General features: G+C 41.2%; 1 protein-coding gene across 2 annotated transcripts in view; it reads left to right on the top strand.

The window, feature by feature from the left end:
* Positions 1–20,327, top strand: part of trappc9 (trafficking protein particle complex subunit 9) — a 285,840-nt gene extending 265,513 nt beyond the window's left edge. For both annotated transcript variants that reach the window (XM_022194077.2, XM_022194076.2), the window contains 2 exons: positions 17,110–17,333; positions 19,180–20,327. In XM_022194077.2, coding sequence (XP_022049769.2) covers positions 17,110–17,333; positions 19,180–19,359 — 404 coding nt within the window. In that variant the 3' untranslated portion in view covers positions 19,360–20,327. The remainder of the gene's footprint in view (positions 1–17,109; positions 17,334–19,179) is intronic.
* Positions 20,328–20,707: the final 380 nt, after the last annotated feature.

The raw sequence follows: 20,707 nt of genomic DNA, 5'->3' as shown, positions 1-20,707 counted from the left end.
GGTTGTCTCCCACTGATAGAAGACCTTATGATAACTTAACCTTTCTTTTAGTTGTAGTCTCATATTTAATAGACTTATATCGTCATGGATATATACACAGTATCAATCTTTTCATTTTAGTCTCTGCAAGATGGCAAATCATTATATTTCCTAACAACAATATCAAACCATTTTTGCAAAGCTTCTCTGCATTACTGAAAATACAACGGATATTTCATTTATTTTCTGTTAACGCACACTGCTATCTCCTGAAACTTTGAACCAACAAATCAATCCCCTAACTCATTGCTTAATCAGCAGACACTTTCTGCTTCACTTTATTGACAATACACGGATGAGTTACTTTATGGACTGTGACGGTGGCCAGAGTAAATAAAAGCAGAACTTTGTAATTAAATTTTTGTTTGCAGCCCTGCACCCAGGCTGTTTGATTTTATGGCTGTCAGATACAGAGGTCTGATAAGGTAGTGTAGAGCAGCAAATGTCCCCTTTTATGCACACAATTTATGAGGAAAACTGATCTCTTTGAGTAGTAACATTACAGTCTGTCTTGCTATGCGGTCATTGGCTGGGAGAGTAGCTGTTCATTTTGTGTTTAAATCAGCGTTCTGGATTATCAGATCAGATTAATTGGCTTTTTTTTCCTGCCACACACTCAAGCTATCGACGTCTGCCAGGGGAAGATAGCCCTACTTATTTCCCAACCATATGTGATTAACAGAGATTTGATTTTAAACACTCAGGCCTGTTGAGCACTCCTGTCCAGCTCGGCTCAGACACGGATCAGTAGCTTCAGACTACCACTGCTAGGCTGACTGTGCTCCAAGCCTCTGTGGGAATATGGGGGTAGAGAATTACATAAAATCTCTTTACCAAAAGTGTTGTAGTTGTAACGTTTCCTCTGCAATGTTCCATTTGTAATGGTGCGCTTTTTGTGATTCAGTTTTGGAATGGAAAGTCAAAGAACTCGAGAGCCACCGTTGCATCTATTTATAATGTACGCTAACTCTGCAGGAAGTAGAGCTCTTATTTGGCCGATGTCTTCTTGTATGTATTGCTGTTATGCAATCGTTGAGCCTCAAGCAGGCATCCGTGAGCCGTGCACTTGATTAGCCTTCATTAATTCAAAGATTTCCGACATCATTACCAAACTGAAATCCGTAATGAAGATTTTTTTTCTTTTTTTACGTAATTGAGGTCAAGTTGCAGTAAATTAAGTTTGAAAAAACTGAAAAACTAGATCATGACAGCTTTATTGCTGTTTGGTTACAGGTGAGTGTGTGGGAGGAGAAGCAGATGATAAAGCTAAAACCCAGAGCTCATATTGTTGCTAGTGTGCTCTGATGTTTACAGAGAAGATATGCAGAGTAGAGGAATTAGGATTTGAAAAGTAATAGCTCTCCTTTGAACAATAGAACAATAAATCAGCAGAAATAAAGCTGCACAAAAGTAGACTTTTATGTAGAAATGTGTGCAGCCTGCTGGTTTCAGTTCCTACATGTAGCAGCAAGGCCTTCTTTTCTATGAACTGCCATGGTTTTGCCAGTTGTCTCTAGACACATTAACAATGTGACTCTATGGATGCCAGTGTTGGTCTGTTGGTCAGTCGCGTTGGCACAGATTTCAATATTGCAACTACTAAATGGACTGCCATTAAATTTGGCACTGACATCATGGTTCCTCAAGGGTGAATTGTGATGACTTTGATGATTCCTGACATTTCCTCTAGAGCTACAATGACTTTGACTTTTTAGTGTAGTAATTAGATGGACTGACACACAGTTTGGTACAAATATTCACATGCTCCACCACATGAAGCGCAATCATGCAGGTGACCCCTTAACTTCTCCTCCAGCCCCATCGTCAGAAAATTACATCCAATACGTTGATTAATAGTGAAAGACTGCAAACCGAATGATGTTCCAATCCACTGTACTTTGTCTGTGCCACTGATCTAACCTTGCCAGCAAGTTGATTTCTCGCGATATTTGTGAGTTCACAAATCTCTCAAGAAACCATCTTGCTCCGCTCCCGCATTCACTGTTCGTACAGAGCCAAGTTGGCACGGGCCAATCACGCAGGAGTATTCGTGTGTGGGGCGGGATATCCGGGTGTGAAGACGACACCGAGCGCCAGTAGATCAAAACAAACATGGCAACGGAGGACAACGATCGTGTAGATGCTGCTATTAAGTCAGTTTTAGCTGAATCTCCTATTGCTTCTTTGAAGGAAGAACAACGAGAGGCGCTTTGCGCATTTCTGGATGGTAAAGATGTTTGTGCTTTTTTACCTACGGGTTTTGGTAAGAGTTTAATCTACCAATTGGCTCCGCTCGTTGTGAAGATCCCGCGATTGGCTAAAAACAAACCTGTCAGAGGCGGGACATACTGTTGCATTGTCCAATCCGTGCCTCTTTCCTCCGAACGGATTTACATGGAGTGGTCCCAGATTGATATTGTGGAGTACTATCAAGTACTACACAATTATTAATCTGGCTATTGCCAGGTTACCACTGATCAACAATTGTTAAGACTTACTAAACAGCAACATATTAAGATTGTCATTGTGAGCATGTTAGTGTTCCAATATTTGTATGTTCTGTGTCGTGTGAACACTTGCAGATATTGATTCTCCAGGTGTCTAGAACTCTTCTGAAAAACACAATTCTTCCAAAAAATATTCACTCATTTGGTGTTTGGATGATGGTGGTGTAGAGTGATGTCTAACATGATTCTTTCAAATCTCTCTCAGCTGGTCAGTTAGATTGAGATCTAGTGATTTTGAAGGTCCTGGCTTATGATCCACATCGTTTTCATACTCATCAAACATTTCAGTTACCGTTCGTACTCTGTGGATTAGTGGAAAAGACCACTCCCATCTGGGTAGAAATATTTCATCTTAGGATAAAGGTGATCTCTCCAAATTGCGTGGTATTGATTGGCAATGATCTTCTTTCTAAAAGAACAAGCGGGTCCAAACCATGATATCAAAATCTGCCCACAGCACAACAAGTGCACCTGATCCCCTCATTGTCAGGGTTCCGGGTTTTCTGTTTAATTTGTTGCCTTTCTGTAGGTACACCTGTGCACTGTTTTTCAAGATACTTGGCAGGTAGATTGTTCCAGGCATCATCTGTGGATTTAGTCTATTTCAGTGTCTTCTGTCTGTTCATGTAAGCCCAAGCTGACTCTGTGATGCTGAGATCAGGACTGTGAGGGGGAGGGGCACACCGTGTGTTGTTTGACTGCTTGTTCTCGTGGCTAAACATAGTTCATCATGACCCTGGCTTTGTGTTTGAGCTTGATGTCATGCTGCTGAATAAATTTAGGATCAATCGCTGCCCTGGTGCCCTTACAAGAAGAATCTAATGTGTTGATTCTGAGTCATCCAGGTCACGGTAATCTTAAGAGCTTTAGTTAAAAGCAAATTGAACTGAAGAAGCCTCTTTTGATTAGAGGTGAACGTCTTCAAGAACCAAAAGACAAGTCCAGGTGCTTTTTACTGACGCTTTTAGTATTAAATATGGTCACCTATTTCTGAGAATGAAGAAAACAGTGAAGAAAAACAGCTATTAATAGTAACGCACATGCACACAGTCTAACAGCACTGACAGCAGAATTTGTGTCTGAAATACTGTAAAAGTCCCAGAACTGTTCATTTTCACATATGCTTGGAATTGTGTTTAAAATCAGCTTTTGTTTTTGGTTAATTAGACCTTGATTTTTTCTTTTATGAATGAATGATATAGTGGAGTGCTGCAGTTTTGTTTTTCAGTACATCCAACTGATACTCCTGTAGTATTAAATCTGAAGCTACTTTCTGTTTCTTTATCTGTCACCCTATTACAGATGTGTGAAAGAATGTTTTATTCAGGATGATGACAACAGTCCTGCAAATGTGTCCACCAGAATGATAAACTGCTGTCTGTAACCTTTGACTGAAGGTATTGACTGGCTAAAGAAACACACACTCAGATGCAGCAGGTTGAAGATTGCTTACAGCAAAAACAACCCAAAACTCTTTTGGCTCCAGAAACAATTCCACAGCCAATTCAAGTCATATACAGAACAAGACGAATTATTATACCAGCATCTGTGCAATAAACACAACACAACCCAAACCACAGCAATTTTAAAATAATTTTTCCCCACAGTGGTAATAAGCTAGCCTAGCCGCGCTAGACAACCCACGGCAACGAATTTAATTCTCTGCCAGGGTGGGTCTAGTTCCCCTCAGTAAGCCTTGAGGTTGGATGCTCCTAAAGCTGGCCGGACGAATCACCATGAAGTGTAGAGTCAGAAGGCGGGCATAACTAAGTGACGACAGAGGCGCGACGATTCTGACAGAAACAACCGGAAACAACTAGCCTAGCCGTGCTAGACAACCCACGGCAACGAATTTAATTCTCTGCCAGGGTCGACAACAAAAACGAGAACAGTCTTTGAGCTCCATTAGCACCAACTCTGAATAATCTTTCTGTTAACATGTCTGTAATATACTTGAGCTTCACCCATTGACTGTATAAATAAGGCTTCACCGAACTACCGCATCCTCTGATTTCCGGCGCTCTAGGAGCCTATTCGTTGCGCTGATTGGTTGTATACCTACCCAATTGCTGCAGAGTGATTTGATAGACAACCTTTTAGCCCGCCTCCCTCCCTGTCGAGCGTGCCTAGACCCTTGCGTCTTCAGAGCATGGGTCTAGCGCGGCTAGGCTAGTAATGAGCTACATCAATTCAACCAGGCATTTAAGAGAATTACAGGTTGCTTTGGTGATGAGTCGCTGTCTTAATACTGGTACACCATGTTCAGATACGGAAGGAAAACTTCACTTACTAACGCAATTAAAAATATTTTCCCAACCTGACTGGTCAGAGAAGTAGACAACTTTCAAATAACAACATATGCGTCATTTAGCTTTCAAAGGGATATCTGCTGATTTGACATATCCATTGCTGTTTTTAGGTCTTGGGTGTACAGTATGGCATGTGCAGAGAAAACTGTAGAGGGATTTTTTTTGTTGCTCCAGAGGGAGTTATGTGAAGTCTGTATAATGTAACTTGAGTCAGTGCCGGTTAGGGCTGTAGTTTAAAAATGAGAAAACTCTGAGCATGTAGAGCTTCAAAGAAGAGAGCTTACCAGACCTCTGTAGGCTGCTTCTCTTCTCTAATTGATCCTAGCAGGTTGAGGCTACAATAGAAATTAGTGTAATAATCTTTATATGATTAATTTGAATCGAGTTTTCTAACATGTCCATCATGAGTCCAATAAAATTATAGACATTCAATGTTAATGTTGTGAAGTGCTCTTAATAAACGCAGAAGTATTTCTTCACATTCTCAAAATATATATTTCATTTTTTGAGTTTCTCTGTGGAGGAGCAAGACAAGAAAAATAGCACTGAGTTTACCCGCACAAAAGTACTTCACCTTTATGGCACTGTGTGATGGTGCCTGTAAGACAATGTTGGTGACCTGTTTTATTGCTAGAAGTGGAAGATGACATCATTTGAGGTTTAACCCAGTGCCCTGTAAGTGCTTCCCACAGGTTTTTAGTTGCAACACACAAGCCGTTACATACATTAGTACATACATTATTAACTGTACATTGTACTTGTGTAAAGCATGACTGTTTGGAAAAGCATTTTGACACATTGCACTCCGGGAACTGACTCAACAGTATTGTCTTTTGCAACCCAGGTGCTTTTGTTGCAGCTTTTTGTAACCTGTGACTCTATGTGAAAGTTCAGTGGAGTCCTCTGAGGATTCCCACGGCTGTTCAGGTCTAATTTCTTTTTTCACTTTGTTTGGATGTACTGTGCAGGTCAAGCAACAGAGTTGTGGGTTGTTTCTTCATTCTGCTTTAGCCACAGTTAGATCTGGCAGCCAGTCAAGAACTTTTTGAGTTTTACAAAAACCTCCAAGCCAAGACTGCCATCCCAGTATGGGGCCATTAAAGTGTAATGGCATCCAGCCATCTCATAGAGCTCTCCCACACTATTGATTTGTTTTTATTTTGGGACATTGCTGTAGAACAAAGACACTAGAGCTACAGTGTTTTTTTTTTTCCTGATGATCCACACTCACAATTTAGTCAAAACAAAAGATGGCAGGTAAAACCCGGGTTGCTAGAGTTGATACAGTGTTAACCATGGGCCTGCTGCATGCTGCACTAAGTCATCGTCTTTCTCTCTCCCAAATTCTCTGTTGTACTTTGCCAGTGGGTGAAGTCAAGACGATAAATATTTCCAGTTCAGAGGCAGGAAGTTTCAGGTATTCATTAAAACAACAAGACACTGAGAAACTCTGTGTGGCTGTGTGCATGTATACATGATTAAAAGGTGCACTGACTACTTGAATAAACATTAGCGTGTGCAGGATGCATGATTCAAATGTTGCTTACATGGTATGATCATAGAGTATAATGTATGTGAGAAATAAATTGTATTCGTGACTTTATGGAGTTTCACTTTAAAGTAAATCATTTTAGTTGTACTTTTATAATTTTTTAAAGCTGATGATGCATAAAATGACACAGAATGACTGAAGGGTTTAAAGGGTTTTGATTCGATCAGTAGACTTAGTACTTCATTCTGATTTTATTTACTTTCATTTATTAAAAACTTAAGCTCTGATTACAAGCATAAGTGAGTACTCAAGCCTATTGAAGCTGCAATAACAAACATATCAATAACAGCCTTGCCCAAGACTGACCTGAGGAAGGATGCACTGCTCTACAACTTGATTTCTGCTGTGACAAGATGGTGATAGAGTTAGGCTGTGGAACGGTGTGAAGCTTTGGATGGCTTCTGCCCTGTGTTGACAACACATGCTGGTACATACTTGGCACACAGTGGGACTCTTAAGCCCAAAGTATGCTTGAAATGAACCAGTTTATAGTTCTTACAATGATATAGTGTAAATGATGTGTCGTCCAGAAAATCGCACGCTTCTGTGAAGTTTTCCTAACAGGTACTTTAAATGTGCACTTGTTTGTACTTGACCAAAGCATTCTGGTGAAAAATTCAACGAGAGCTCGTTAAGTTACATGAAACCAGTCTTACCTGTCACACATGGTCCCTTTGCCAGGACCCCTTGGCTTCACATTTGAAGGCACTAGGTACTCTATAGGGTAATTTTTCTGCATGCAGGGTTGTTCAATAGACCTGCAAAAATTGGTGAACATTAGACAGCATAGTCAACAGAGTCTACAGTAGAATGTTCTCTGCTGGTGTCATCACTGTTGCTAATTTCCAGAAAAAAAAAAAGGTTGCCTTGTAACATGAAAAGAATGTGAAAGGGTGCATTTGAACCAAAATCACACCTAATCTTTTACTAAGTCTCACCAAATAATAGTGATGCCTAAATTTACAATCCAACAAGGGACAGGAACCTCTGCTGGGTCTCCTGGGTGAAAATCCAGTGACTTCCATCTTCTTCACCCCTCCAACCTGTTTTTAAACTTTAAAACTCCTGCATGTTTATCAGCAGCAAATATTGACGTGGGTGGCGCTGACTCTAAAAGATGCCAGCAGCTTTGACAAAACATCCTGAAAATGATGACAGGTTGGTTACACAGAACTATCAAATGCAACCCTCCTACAACCAGCGTCAGAAAGGTGAGGATGAGGTGGTTTCAGACACAGTAATGATCTCACAAGCACTTCTTTACTGGCACGACCGCCAGCATACCTTTCGTTACTGTCTTTGTCTTATCTGTGTGTGTGTGTGTCTTTTCATGTTTTGCCATGTACTGTAACAAACTTGCGGGGGAAGGTTTCCTCTTGGGAATAACAAACTAAACAAACTAGGCACCTATTAGTGTGACATAGTGAAGAAATGTGTTTCTTTGAGCAGCTTGTAAGGCGTCTCAGAGGAACGTCTAAATATTCACAGACCTTCACGACATTGATCATTAAAATTAGCTTTAACATTGAAGTAAAAGGAATTTGACAGTGAGAGCCAATCTTCCCCAGATTTAGTCATCGTGTCAGGCTAGATTTGTATTCATTCATTATTATATTTCTGTTCTCACTTATAAAGAGTCTCTTCAGATCTATTGTTATTCTCTTTTGAAGCACTACAGAGAGCACTTCACTTGTAGTCTGACATGTAGCAGTAAGTTGCATTGTTAAATGTTTCAATAAGTGCATGTAAGCATCTCAACCTGTGTATCCTTGCAGTGTTGTGCCTGCTTTTGAGTGCGACTGAAAGTGAAGGATAAGGATTCTAAACAAAGATAACCTTGGGTGCCTCCATGCAAACAGAGAGCCAGCAGAGTACACAAATGTTCTTGAAGAGGAAAACGGGGAGATCGAACAAAAGGCGAAAAAAAGAGAGAGAGGACTATTATTTGAGCAAACATAAGTCACATAGCCACCAGCAGGGAATGAAAGCAATGTTGAATGTTTTGGATGAGTAATGCGTTTGCTCTCGTGCTCGCCGTGCTCACAGAGCAGCAATGAGTGTGAACAGGCTGGAAGCAGCTCTGCTCGCTTAGATGTCCTGTGTGGAGACCAGCCAATATTATTCTACCAGGCTTATAAACTGTTGCTGCAGCGCAACCGCCAATCTTTCAGCCACAGGCTGCTGCTGCTCACTGCTGAGTGAACTCGCAGCGCCCGAGCAGGTCTGCTTGTTTTGAGTGAAGCCTCCTAAATATGTCCCTGCTGACAGTTAAAAAATTAAAGACAGTGACCGTTGGGTTTCAAAGAGAGGGACAGATGGACAGCGATTACTCAGACCTTTTAGAAAGATACTGCTTCGGTAGAAGTTAACAAAATGGTTGGTTTATATTGCCGTTACCATTTTAATATCTATCGGACTACATATGTTGCAGCAAGGCACTTTGAAATTTGCAGAGTTAAAGATGTGCTGCCCTCCTGGTCCAAGCTGATAAAAGTGAAAGCGAGTCGGACAACATCCAAACATGTTCCTGGCTCCTTTTCATCAGAGCAGATGGAATCTTTAAATGTCCGTTGAAAGAACAGAGAACAGATATCAAATGAGTGGTTGTTATGAGAATAATTCTAAAGGGGGCAGATGGCTTAGGGGGATATCAGAGACTGGCAGGTTATTTTTAGACTTACTGCAGCACACCTCAACCTTTTAAAGCACATCCTCCACCTCCATCGGAGCATTCATCAATGACCCTGCCTTGCTAGCGGCCACTGGCTGGAATGAGCTGTTAAACCTTGATGACCTGGTCATGTGGGCCGGAGCACAACTCTTTGTTAATGTTCATCCTGGAGGAAAAGTCACTGTCATTGTAGTAAGCCTGACCCGGACTCTTACATGAATTATGGATTTTTATTCTCTCAATGTGAATCGTTGTGTTTCATAAAGTGTGTTTTTATTTTAGGATAGAAATCACTTTACCACCCATTCTCAGTTATGGGGATTAGTGTGAGAATGCATTGGCACAGTGCTTTTGGATTTGTAACCAAATAAATGCCACCTGTTGACTGGTCATCTCTGTCCACATGAGTCACTGCTATATTATTATGAGTGAAATCAGTCTGGTAAAACATTATATCTCTGCCACAATTTCTTTTTCATAAATCATCTTGTAATCATTATCTGATGTCACGTAACATACACTTGCCATCTGTGTCTAATGTACAGAGAAAAAGCCACCATGTTTTCTGCTACAGCGGCTATTTGGAACAGTCTGCCAAAGGAATAAAGTGATTAATCTGGTATCTCTGGCAGGACTGTAAGCACTACAGTAAATGACTCATTTCCCTATAAAATGCACAAATGTGTCGTGGTATCAACCATTAGCTTCATGCTCAGTGTGGTGGCTCTGTCCTGTTATCTTGGAAGTACCTGATTCCGCCAAACTCCCAATTTATCCGTAAATGTTTAAAGTGGTGAAGCATGAGGCGGGAAATGGGCAACGGACTGTCCTATGACGACATCCACCTGTCACTCAAAGTGGCCACAGCCTTAATTTACGCATGCCTTAATAAAATTTAAGGTAGTGATTATAAAAAAAGAAAATAATAAGCCACCATCTGTATTGTTGTCATGAACAAGGCAATTGGCTGTGGAAATCAAAACTGGCTTCAGTACCAGGTTGTATACATGTTTATTTCAGCTGTAAAGTTGGGCATTTTATTATGGGAGCCAATGAGGATTGACTCACTTTTGGAAACAGCCTCAAGTGGACATTTGAAGAAGTGCAGTTTTTTCAGTTCCACATTGGCCTTGCTTTTCTGGCCCAGATGGTTGCTGTTTAGTCAGCTGTGTGTGTTTGTAGCTTAGGTTTAGCCTTACTTTAGTAACATTATCTTTGTCACTGTCACTACTTGTGTGCACTGAAATCATTATTCAAATACAGATTTTTTTTTTCATTTCAACTTCTTTGCTTTCCCATCACCACACAGACACTTGCTCACCGAAAGCATATTGCTGATGTGATCGATTTTGCAGAAGAGACACCAGCTCTTTGGTTTAATGAGCGTTTCCTTCAGATCTGCAATTTTACATGACACGTGGTGAACATGGCAGCTATATTTGTGTGGTCCCAAATCGTCCCCTTCCCTCGCTCGCTGTGCAATATTTGTGACTGAATCTTAATGAGCTGAATCGACACGCGCTGTGACACACAGCATAATCTTGTAAACACAGGCAAATCACCCAGCGTCGCTCGTCATCTTTATCTTCACCTGCGCTCCAGCTTCAAGGGTGACAGCGTTACGGCGAGGGGCGGAGAGGCTTGTTTAATCTCTGAGTCGTAGTTTGATCGGTGGCTTTCATACTCACACGGGAGGGAGGTGTCATCTCTCTCTCTCTCTCTTACTCTGTTTCCCTCCTGGTTGCTGTGGTGACGCCTGCTGCAGCGCTTCGCCTCTGCAGACTCCAGCAGCAGCATCTGGGCAGAAGTGTGCGTCTGTCAGTGTGCGTTAACATGAAAGCCTGCTACACATCTTACATACCATGTTGCAAGCAGTCTACCTGCTCGTTAGCACAGGCGAGAAATTAATAAACAGATCAATTCCTCTCATTCGTTGGAACTTAATAATGAGCCTGTCACAACCTAACAAATCGATGCATTAAAAATGAGCTGAGTAAAGTCCCAAGTCAGTTCCAAACGCACAGCGTTGTTACACACACTCCTTTCCTCACACATACACCCTGGGATGTACCTGTTGCTCTTGCAGCACTTGTTGGAGCAGAAAACAGAGGTGTATTTTGTAGCAGTAATGTTTCTCCTCCACCTCCATGCTGACATTTACCTATTCTGTGTTTTGTGGCCTGTTTTATTGATGCTATTCTTCTGGATATCCAAACTACTCTGCAGCTCACTTGCCCCTTCATTTTCTGTTGCACTCTCCAGCCCTTCTCCTCCCTCCAGCTACTATCCTCATTAGGCCGGGAAGAAAATTTCATTTCTCTTTCTCTTTTATACGCATACAGTTTGGATTTTAAGTATCACTGGCGCTGAGCTGTGGTTTTTAGATTGCTATTTTTGATATTGCTGCAACAATAGCAATGCAAAACAAAAAGTGGCCGTTCATTTCACCAGATGTAATGAGAATAGTAACAGTGTTTAGTGGGTGTGTCTTTGCACTGTGCATAAAGGAGAAAGACAGTGGTGAGTCTTATTTTGCTCCAGCACTCTTAAATTAGCGCCTCACATCAGGTAGCTAACAGGTTCAGGTCATCGAGTCTACACGGCAGACAGATGGTGAATAGAGTTGTTGGAAATTCTCACTTTAACTTTTAAGCATATTGTATCATAATTGTGGAGTTTTTCACCTTAAAGTACCTGAATTGAAACCTCTAGGTTTGGGGCAAAGCGCTGAGGTCATCTTAAGCAGCTACTGTACAAAGCTATAAACATTAGCGTTAGCGGTTGCACCAACACGGTTTACGGTTTCCCAAACCTTTTTTATTTGTTCTGACTGACAGAACTGCCCCCATAGAAGCTCTTATAGGCCTACTACTCCAGAGCAGGAACTTCTGACTGACCCTAAAGCACTACTGTAAATTCAATAGGACTACAGGTGTCATTTTTTTGTGCTCTTGATGTCCTCAGTGAGTAGTAGTCTTCTCTAATATCACCATTGACAGCATTAATTTCATCACGAGCTAACATGACAAACTCTCTTGTGTTCTATGTCTTATGTGCTCTCAGAACCAGCGTTCCTAAAGTGCTTCTTCTTTGTCATTGTTGGAGTTGACATTCTGGTGATAGCGTCCAGATCATACACAAAAACAGTGGAAACAAAATGGCTGAAAGGGGGGCCGATTTTGTAAAAGTTTGCGCAACGTCGAACCTGACCGAAGTTCCTGCAGCGTAAAGCCACCCATGATCAGAAGTGGCCAACTCTGGTCAACGAATTTAACTTCTTAAATGTTACTCAGTTATGTCAAGCATAATATTTTATTAAATGCTAACAAAGCTGTTTAAATAGAAAAACTATTCAAGGTTAGTTTACCAAATGTTTACTTTTCTCCACAAGACCTAAACAAGAAGCATCAACAAAATCTTATCTTTTCCCATAAAGTTCGAAAGTCCATGTAGACCCAGAAAGGCACCGTTCAATTTTACTCTATAAATAAAACAAACTTAATTTAAATTACAATATTCGTTAGAAAAATCACAATTTAATATATTCTACAAATCCCTAAATATTTCCTTCCGTAAGCCTGAGGCATGTAACCTGTGCTTTTTCTGCCTCTGGGCACTCTGCATTCCCCCACACAGCTACTTTACAGAAGGCTGTGGAGGTAAACGAGAGAGAATCGGTGCTCTCAGCTCTGCACAAGAGGAAATGCACAGCAGATGCTCTTAAAAAGCAGCACTTTGTCATGACCTTTAGAGTCCTCTCTGGGGGAGATACAAAGATGTACCGCGTATGATGTTGTATAAAATCTGAATATTAGCTTGTAGCATCTTAACTCGTGTTGTTTTACTACAGTAGTATTTTTTTCATACTATTAAGTAATTGTGTGTATTTTTGGGTCGTTTTTCTCATTGGAGACCACTGTTTCTTCCCACTGCTTGCTCTTCTGTGTACGTTTTGGTTATCTAAGTCAGTTGATTGCCTGTGTGCTGATACACCAGGACAACACAGTAGAGAAACTCTGTAGCAAGTGTTCAAGCTGTGGGTGTGTGTGACTGAGCTGCGTGTGTGTGGGCGTTCATCAGCTCATTACAGACTAACCATCCTCTTTTGTTCGCTTTTGATGTGAAATAATTTATTTCCAATTTTAGAGCCAATGTAGGCTACCTATAATTTGCACATCTCCTAGCAACAAGACTTTGAACAAACTAAATATAACTGCTTGCTAAGGTGTCACTATAGGCTGAGCATTACAGGCTATGAGAGGATCGTATTATATATGTGCATGAGTGTCTGAATGCATCGTCACCAGAGATCTCCCTGTAAAAACAGAAATCCGTAATTCTCCATATGTGCTTGATAGCAGCATGAGGTAGTTGTGAAGACGTTTAGAGAACCTTGGTTAAACATATATTCGAAGGCCAGACCTACTTTTTTTTTGCCTTTCACACAATGTAACAAGCAGGAAGGAGCCTGCATTTGAAAATGAATGTATTACAGAGCTGCAGCTTCTGCAGAATGATCTCATGTATTGGAAAAGGCACAGTGGTTAGTGGCCATGACTCATATCAGTGCTATCCAAGGACAATATTTCTCATGCATGTGATGAGCAAATGTACAAAAAAAAAAAGATCTCATTTACGAATTGTTTGCAGTCTGTGTCTGTTTTTCTAAAGGCATGTCAGTGCTGGTTGTGAATGCATGCAGAACACATCACAGTGAGAATTCACCTGCATCAGCAGCCAGACCATGTCTGGAGCTGCTCTGCTTGCAGATTGGATCACACCCAGGCGTTAATGCACTCGATACACTTTGGCCACCTTCTTCAGGAAGAAATCTGTTCAAACCCAGCCTAAAGCCGCCTCTTTCCACGGGGCCTGACAACAAAAATCAGCACCGTTTACGTCATGCAGAAGCTTCTGTCAGCCCTGTGTTTGAGCACTTGCTTTTCTTATTTTTGTGTTGTTTGCTGTGTTTACAATTCCCTTTTTAAGGGTCTCAAAACAAGCATGTTACCTGAGTAAACCACTGCAAAAACTAAAATGTTTTGGAGTTTTTTTGTTTGTTTTTTTGTGCAAAAATGCAGCAAGCTAAATCTTGTGAGACTTGAAAAATGTTTATTGCATTTAATAGGTTTTTGTTTGTTTTTCTATCTGTGATTTTATGTTAGTGCGAGGTAGCTCCCATTTAGCTATATTAAAGGTAGTTTTCAACGTTTTCATTTGTGACTCCTCACTGCTTGACTTTGCTGCTGTCTGGTGCTGCTCCGCTGGTCAGGCGCCTGTCACGGCACGGGACAAGTTTCTTGGAGACTGTGTGCTTTTTTTCCAGTTCAGAAAGTGAATGGCTCGACAGCTCTGATCCCAACCATTCTTTAGCTGCATTCCCTGCAATAAATGCAAGGCATAATGTTGGCCACAGTGTTTCCTGCAAGTTGAAAATGTATTTATGGTGGTGGCATGGCTTGGCTGATGTGTATACACAGCCTTGGGCAGTTTAAAGGGGCGTTCTAAAGGTACACTCTATAAAGGTTCCCTAAATGCCTCACATGCAGACTATACGTTGTACAATTTACAAATATTCACTCAACTCTTCACAAACATCAGGAGACACTACAAATCACAGATGGTCTTCAACATCTCATATCCATCAGTACACACTGCTAGGTGGCTGTGCACAGAGAAGCCTCTAGTCTCCACTCAGTCACTGCAGTGCAGGAATGTCATTCCAGAATTGGAGGATATTTGGGCCTCAACATTTTTTAAAAATAGACCTCTTTTACAGTTTTCTGCTACATATTCGTCAATAATAGGTAATAAACTATCAAAGGCATGATTAGCTCCTCTTACACATCAATGGTACAATTTTCACTTCATGTTTTAAGTGTTGTTTGCTAACCCTTCTCTAATCACACTAACAGAGCTGCTAATCCATGCTAATGTTAGCGTTTTCTCAGGAGTAGAAGTCACAACTGTTACTGCTGACCAAGAAGATAAACTTACTGATGGAAAAAGTCTAAAGAATTAGTCTTATCCTGATAATATGAGGTAGAATGAGACATTCAGTCAAGGCTGACAGTGTTATCAATATATGAAAACCAGAACAAAGGACATAGCCCATTCTTTTCAAAAGGGGTTTGATGATTCCAGCATATCACGTGATTCACTGTTTTCTTCTTCTGCTAAAAAGGTTTTGCTAACAGGGTTGTGTGCATGTTGTAGGACACACGTTCCACACATAGTAATTATTATTAAAAATATTATGTTGATTTAAAAAAAAATCCTACAATTACTAGAGATATCAATGAAAAACAGGAGATTTAAATTTCATTTTAACAGTTTTATCTGAGATTCAATTTGGTCATCTTTGGGTGGGACAAGAGAAAAATGACATTTTAGGGGGAACTCCAGACTTATTTGGTATTTTAAAAAAATATTTTCAAACATTATTTTCTCCTGTGTTTATTTCTTATTTTTTGATTTGCTCTCAGGACAACTAAATTTACACAACAGCTGCATTATTTAGTATTTTGTACATGGATTATTTGAAATTTGATGGATGGGATGTAAACTGTCCTGCAGTTCTTGAATGACCCTTTTATCTTAACAGGCCTCCAAAGACACACACAGTTGCACTTGAAACATTTTGGTTGGAACGTTTGATAGCCCTGAATCTATATTAATTTGGCAAAGTTGTGGCCTACAATTGGGAATCTTAGCTTTCATACATGTGTGGCATCAAAATATCACAGTGGAATCTCTCAGTAAAGAAGTAACAGAATGCAACAGCGTCATAATTCACCAATTAAAAGCGTTTTATTAACAGGCAGTACCAGCAAATGCATCTATCATATCAAATTCTGAGATATTTTTGTTATTTTTGTCATCCGTTTTTTTCTTTTAAAGAACTCTTGTGAGTCCCAGTGTGCGTGCTTCTGCTTGCCTGTGTTGAGTGAAGAGTGTTTTTAATACAGCCGTGAAGCTGAATGTCACCCTCCTGTAGCTCCAGCCTCCCCGGGGCTCTCTGGCTGTGACAGCACGGCCTCAGCCGCCCACACCCGCCCATCTCTCCCCTCCCATCAGCTGCACCCTCTCTGTTTTCATACTCCCCCACCCTCGACCTCCACCCCTCGCTGTACGCAACAGATCGGCACACCAGCGGCAGTGAACGCAGCTCGTCTCTTTCATCAGGCTGTCACACAGGCTCAGCCGCTCTGAGTCAGTGTTTATCACAGCCACGGGCGTGACACTAGAAAGCGTATGACAGCCAGTTTGTGTGTGTGTGTGTGTGTGTGTGTGTGTGTGTGTGTGTGTGTGTGTGCGCCGTTGTTATTCTCGGAGGAGTCATTACTCGGGTGATCTTTTTGGGCGCCCCCCGTGTTCGGAGTCAGTCTTCTCCTCAGCCCGCCAGGAGTGTCGAGACGCTCAGTTCACCGAGCTCGTTGTTCAAAACAAATCATCGTGTCTCCCTCTGCACCTTAGCCAAATAGGGGCCACATCAGGAGCCAGTAGCCAAACATTAGAGGAATTGAATTGAGCTCACTCAGTGTTTCTCGGCTGGTTGTGACAGCAGAGAGGGGGAGGTACAGCCATGTGAGAAGGAAGATACGTACTTCTGAGTGGCGCGTGCAGCACGTTGGGATTGTTCCAACAATCTAATTCGTCCCTTCAAGACAGAAATTAGTCATGCATGAGATTAACAGGAGGGAATTCAGTTTAATACCCACAGCTCCGGCACTCTCCACTGACGTCAATAAAACGTATTTTAGAGCAAACAAAGCTTATTGATCCTCCACGAGACACAGTATGATAGGCCATTAATGGCCGGCTCGGGTTTTGATGAATACAAATGAAGTGGAGATTGGATGGGAATGCTGTGAATGACCGTGTGCCGGGATTTGAATAATGGTTTGAAAGGTCTTTATTCTTGCTTGCCAAATTCTTCACAGCTCCATTTTCGCACAAACTATTTAACAAAAGACACGTCTCTTTCACTCCCGCCGGCGCTAATCCTCTCCCGTCTTTGTTCGCTTCCAGATGTGCTGGTGAATGGGAAGCCATGTGACTGTGACGTCATTGCCGATTGTAAAGTGGGCGACGCTGTGACCCTCGAGGTGAAACTCACCAATCTAAGCAAGAACTCGGTGGGTCCGCTGGCTCTGACTGTGGTGCCGTATCAGGACTACCAGAACGGAGTGCAGAACTACGATCTGGAGGATGCAGTCACCTTCATCGGCTCCAACACCTTCTACATCGACACGGTCAGTGGGGGCTGCAGCACAACAATGATGGCATTTCCCAGCAAACAGCTAAGATTTAATTTAATTGAGTTATGTTGCATCATGTAACTGGAAGGCTTCATGTTGTTACAGGTTACAAGTTCATGCTTAACAAACTTGTGCTTATGCTAATAGCTCACAGTAGCAGAGGTCACACTGAGTGTGCTGCAGGTTTTAACACACTAACATATTTGTTTAACCCTCGTGTGGCCCTGCAGGTCAAAATTGAGCCGTTTTAAAGTTTAAAAATGTGGAGAAAAAATAGATGTTCACAGTGAAACTTCTGATGTCCACATTTTCAACATTTTTGGGAAATCTTTCAACATTTTTCGGTGAAAAAAAAAAGAAATATTAAAAATGTTTCTTAATATTCACAAAAAAATCAACTAAAATCCAACGAATTTCACTGGATTTTGGTAAATTTTATATGAATGTTCTTAAAGAAAATATTAAAAATTTCACTGATATATGTGTAATCACTAGATATTTTTAGGATTTTTTGGATGATTTTTACTAATTTTTTTGAAAATATTTACAAGAATTTTCTTCCCAAATTTAGGGGATTTTTTTTTTTAAATAAAACTTTTTCGGCAAACTTTTAAGTAATTATTGGAATCTTCTTCCTGAAGGTTTTGCACATTTTCAGAAATTTGGGGAAATTTTTTTGCTGAATTTTTGGATTTTTTTCAGACAAGGAATCATATTTTTGGCGCCTGTGGATGAGGACAACAGGAGGGTTAACTAGATGATAAAAGAAGAAAATAAGGTGCTACAAAATACATTTTTCCTTACAAGCAGGTCCCACACCTACTCTGGCAGATTTACTTTAAATGTCTTTATCCAGCAGTGCCTACAGGTGTTCCTGACACTGGAAACAAATGTTGAATCTACATACATTTTCTACTACTTGTAAAGTTATGATACTGATGTCATAGTTAACAGCATTAAAAAAAGGTTAAAACAAGCATAAATATCTATAAGAAACAAGATGGTATCTATTAAAACAGAACATCCATTCATCCAGTTAACCTGAGCAGGTTTTTGGACTGTGGGAGGAAGCTGGAGAACCCGGAGAAAAGCCACACATGCAGACTCCATGCAGAAAGATTCCGGGGATCTTCTAGCTGCAAGGCAAAAGTGATAACCACAAAGCACAGTGCAGGCCTAAAACAAAACATCATTTTAGAATTTTTCTTTATTTTTTCCTCCTCTCTAGGCGGTAATTGGATTATATTCACTTCCATTCATTGTGTTTTTAACCCTACAGAGATTTCTAGGATGTGTGGAGCTGCAGTGTTCACTACAACACACACATGAACAAACTGCACCTTTGGCTGCAATGGAGGCGGACGTGACGCTTGTTCTGATGATTACTTGACTCAATATTGCTGTTACTTGAAATAAAGAGAAAGCAGTCGCTGTCTAGAAGGCAAGAAAAACTTTAAACAGATCTACACTAAAAAAAATCAACAGTTCTTAGCAACCAGCAAAAACAGGAATCTCACTATCTGAAATCTTTAAATTAAAAATAACTTCAGCAGAGCAGGGATCCTAGAAGTTAGTCTTTACGTAACAAATTCTCACTCCTGAATGTTGACAAAGCTGCAGGCAATTGGAAAAAAAAAAGCACACTTGGTTGGTGCCAGAACAAAGAGTTTGGAGTCTAATAAGCAGATGAAAGAATGGATGCATTCCTCATTTGAATGTGCAAAACAATTTCATTTTGGGAATTGAAGGGAAGCTTGTCTGCGACTTCTCATCAAAGAGAAGAAAACTGGCTCCCCGGGTGGAATCACACCGGCTGACTCTGTCTGTTTTGTGTCTCCAGGTGAAACCCAAAGAAAGTTCTGTGTGTGAGGGTGCGCTGCTCTTCCTCTACACCGGAGATTTCTACCTTAATATTAAGTTCCAAGACGACAGCGCTGGACGGGAGCTTCCTCTAGCCTGGTTCACTCTGCCCAGCGTCCACATCAGAGCCCTGGACGCTCCGCTGCAGGCCGGGGCCTAGGGAGCCTCAGCGTTCTACGTCTGAATGAAGGATAGAGCTTTTTGTTGTTGATGTATGTAAATACGACAGCCTTATGATTTGATTTACATGTAAATATTGTTTTGTTAAAGGTTCCTGTGTTTGTAGAGCTGATACACTGGCTGTTTGGGAGTAATTAAAACCACACAAACTGCCCAGCAAATCTGCACTAGTAGGCAGAATTGACTTCTAGGTGCATTCTGGGCATATCTTAATATCTCAGTGTCACCAACATTTACAACCCAATCAGCTCATTTTAGAGGAATCAGTCAGTGCGCTCACTCATGGAGGCTCATGAAGTGAATTCCCCAGAGCTTTCTAGTTACGCTGAACTCTGACACAACAGTTTGCACCACTGACCAATAGCAACGCACGCTGACTATGTCGACCACTGAGGGCACGCGGCTGGAGAGTTCCGAGTAGCTTATTAGCCGTGTTGCACCGTCCAGCTTTATATGATCAGTCAGAGTTTAAACTGCTCCGCGAACAGTCTGGGTTGGAATTTGTAAGCCAGGCGTGGATCAGACAAACGCACTGCCTCGGATTAACCAGATTTACTTGTTCAGAGGCAGCAAAGACGGTTAGCATGTTAGCTGACAGTTTGCTAAATGGTAGCTGTAAGGGAAAGCCATTTCAGCTGCCAATCTACTTCAACTAACCTCAGTGAAAAGTGGCTACTGACAACTCCACTAGCCTGCATGCCATCAGTGCACGCTCCCTTTGACTTTTCATTGCAACCAGGCGGTGATCTTTATCAGTTTGTTTACAGGACCAGAGACGGGATGTAGCCAGCCGTGCACACACAAAACTAAAATGATTTCCACTGCTGTATGGACTTTCTCCTCGCCTCTGTGCCATCACACTGATTTCTTGATGATTTCTTGCTGTCTTAGATGAGTCGCATTACGTGTGACACAATATTACTGTAAATAAATGTTCCAAGAAGGCAACCTTTGTTCATTTTCACATTATTCTAATTGTTTTCATTCGTCTATCCCTGCTATTACCGATGTCTATTCGTCTTCATTCATCCGGCCTACTGAGATGACCTTTATTACCAGAGCTTTTTGGTAAGCTCAAAGCTGACATTTGCGTTCTTTAAAATCCATAAACTGTAATTACTCTGAAAAACACTGCTGACTAATAATCATTTTGAACATTGAACTTATACTGGGATGGATTACTGAGCACCTCGTTGTTGTGCAGCGATACCTTGCAGGTTGGAAACAATCCGTTTATTTACAGCCTGTGATTGGACAGCACTGACGCTGACACTGATCGTCACAACTACTTTAGGATGCTTTTACCGCACCACTGTGTGTGTTAGTCT

Source organism: Acanthochromis polyacanthus, chromosome 11 (genome assembly GCF_021347895.1).
Source record: "Acanthochromis polyacanthus isolate Apoly-LR-REF ecotype Palm Island chromosome 11, KAUST_Apoly_ChrSc, whole genome shotgun sequence".
Classification (NCBI taxonomy): Eukaryota; Metazoa; Chordata; class Actinopteri; family Pomacentridae; genus Acanthochromis; species Acanthochromis polyacanthus.
Note: the sequence above shows the minus strand (reverse complement) of the source record. Positions and strands in the feature narration are given on the sequence as shown.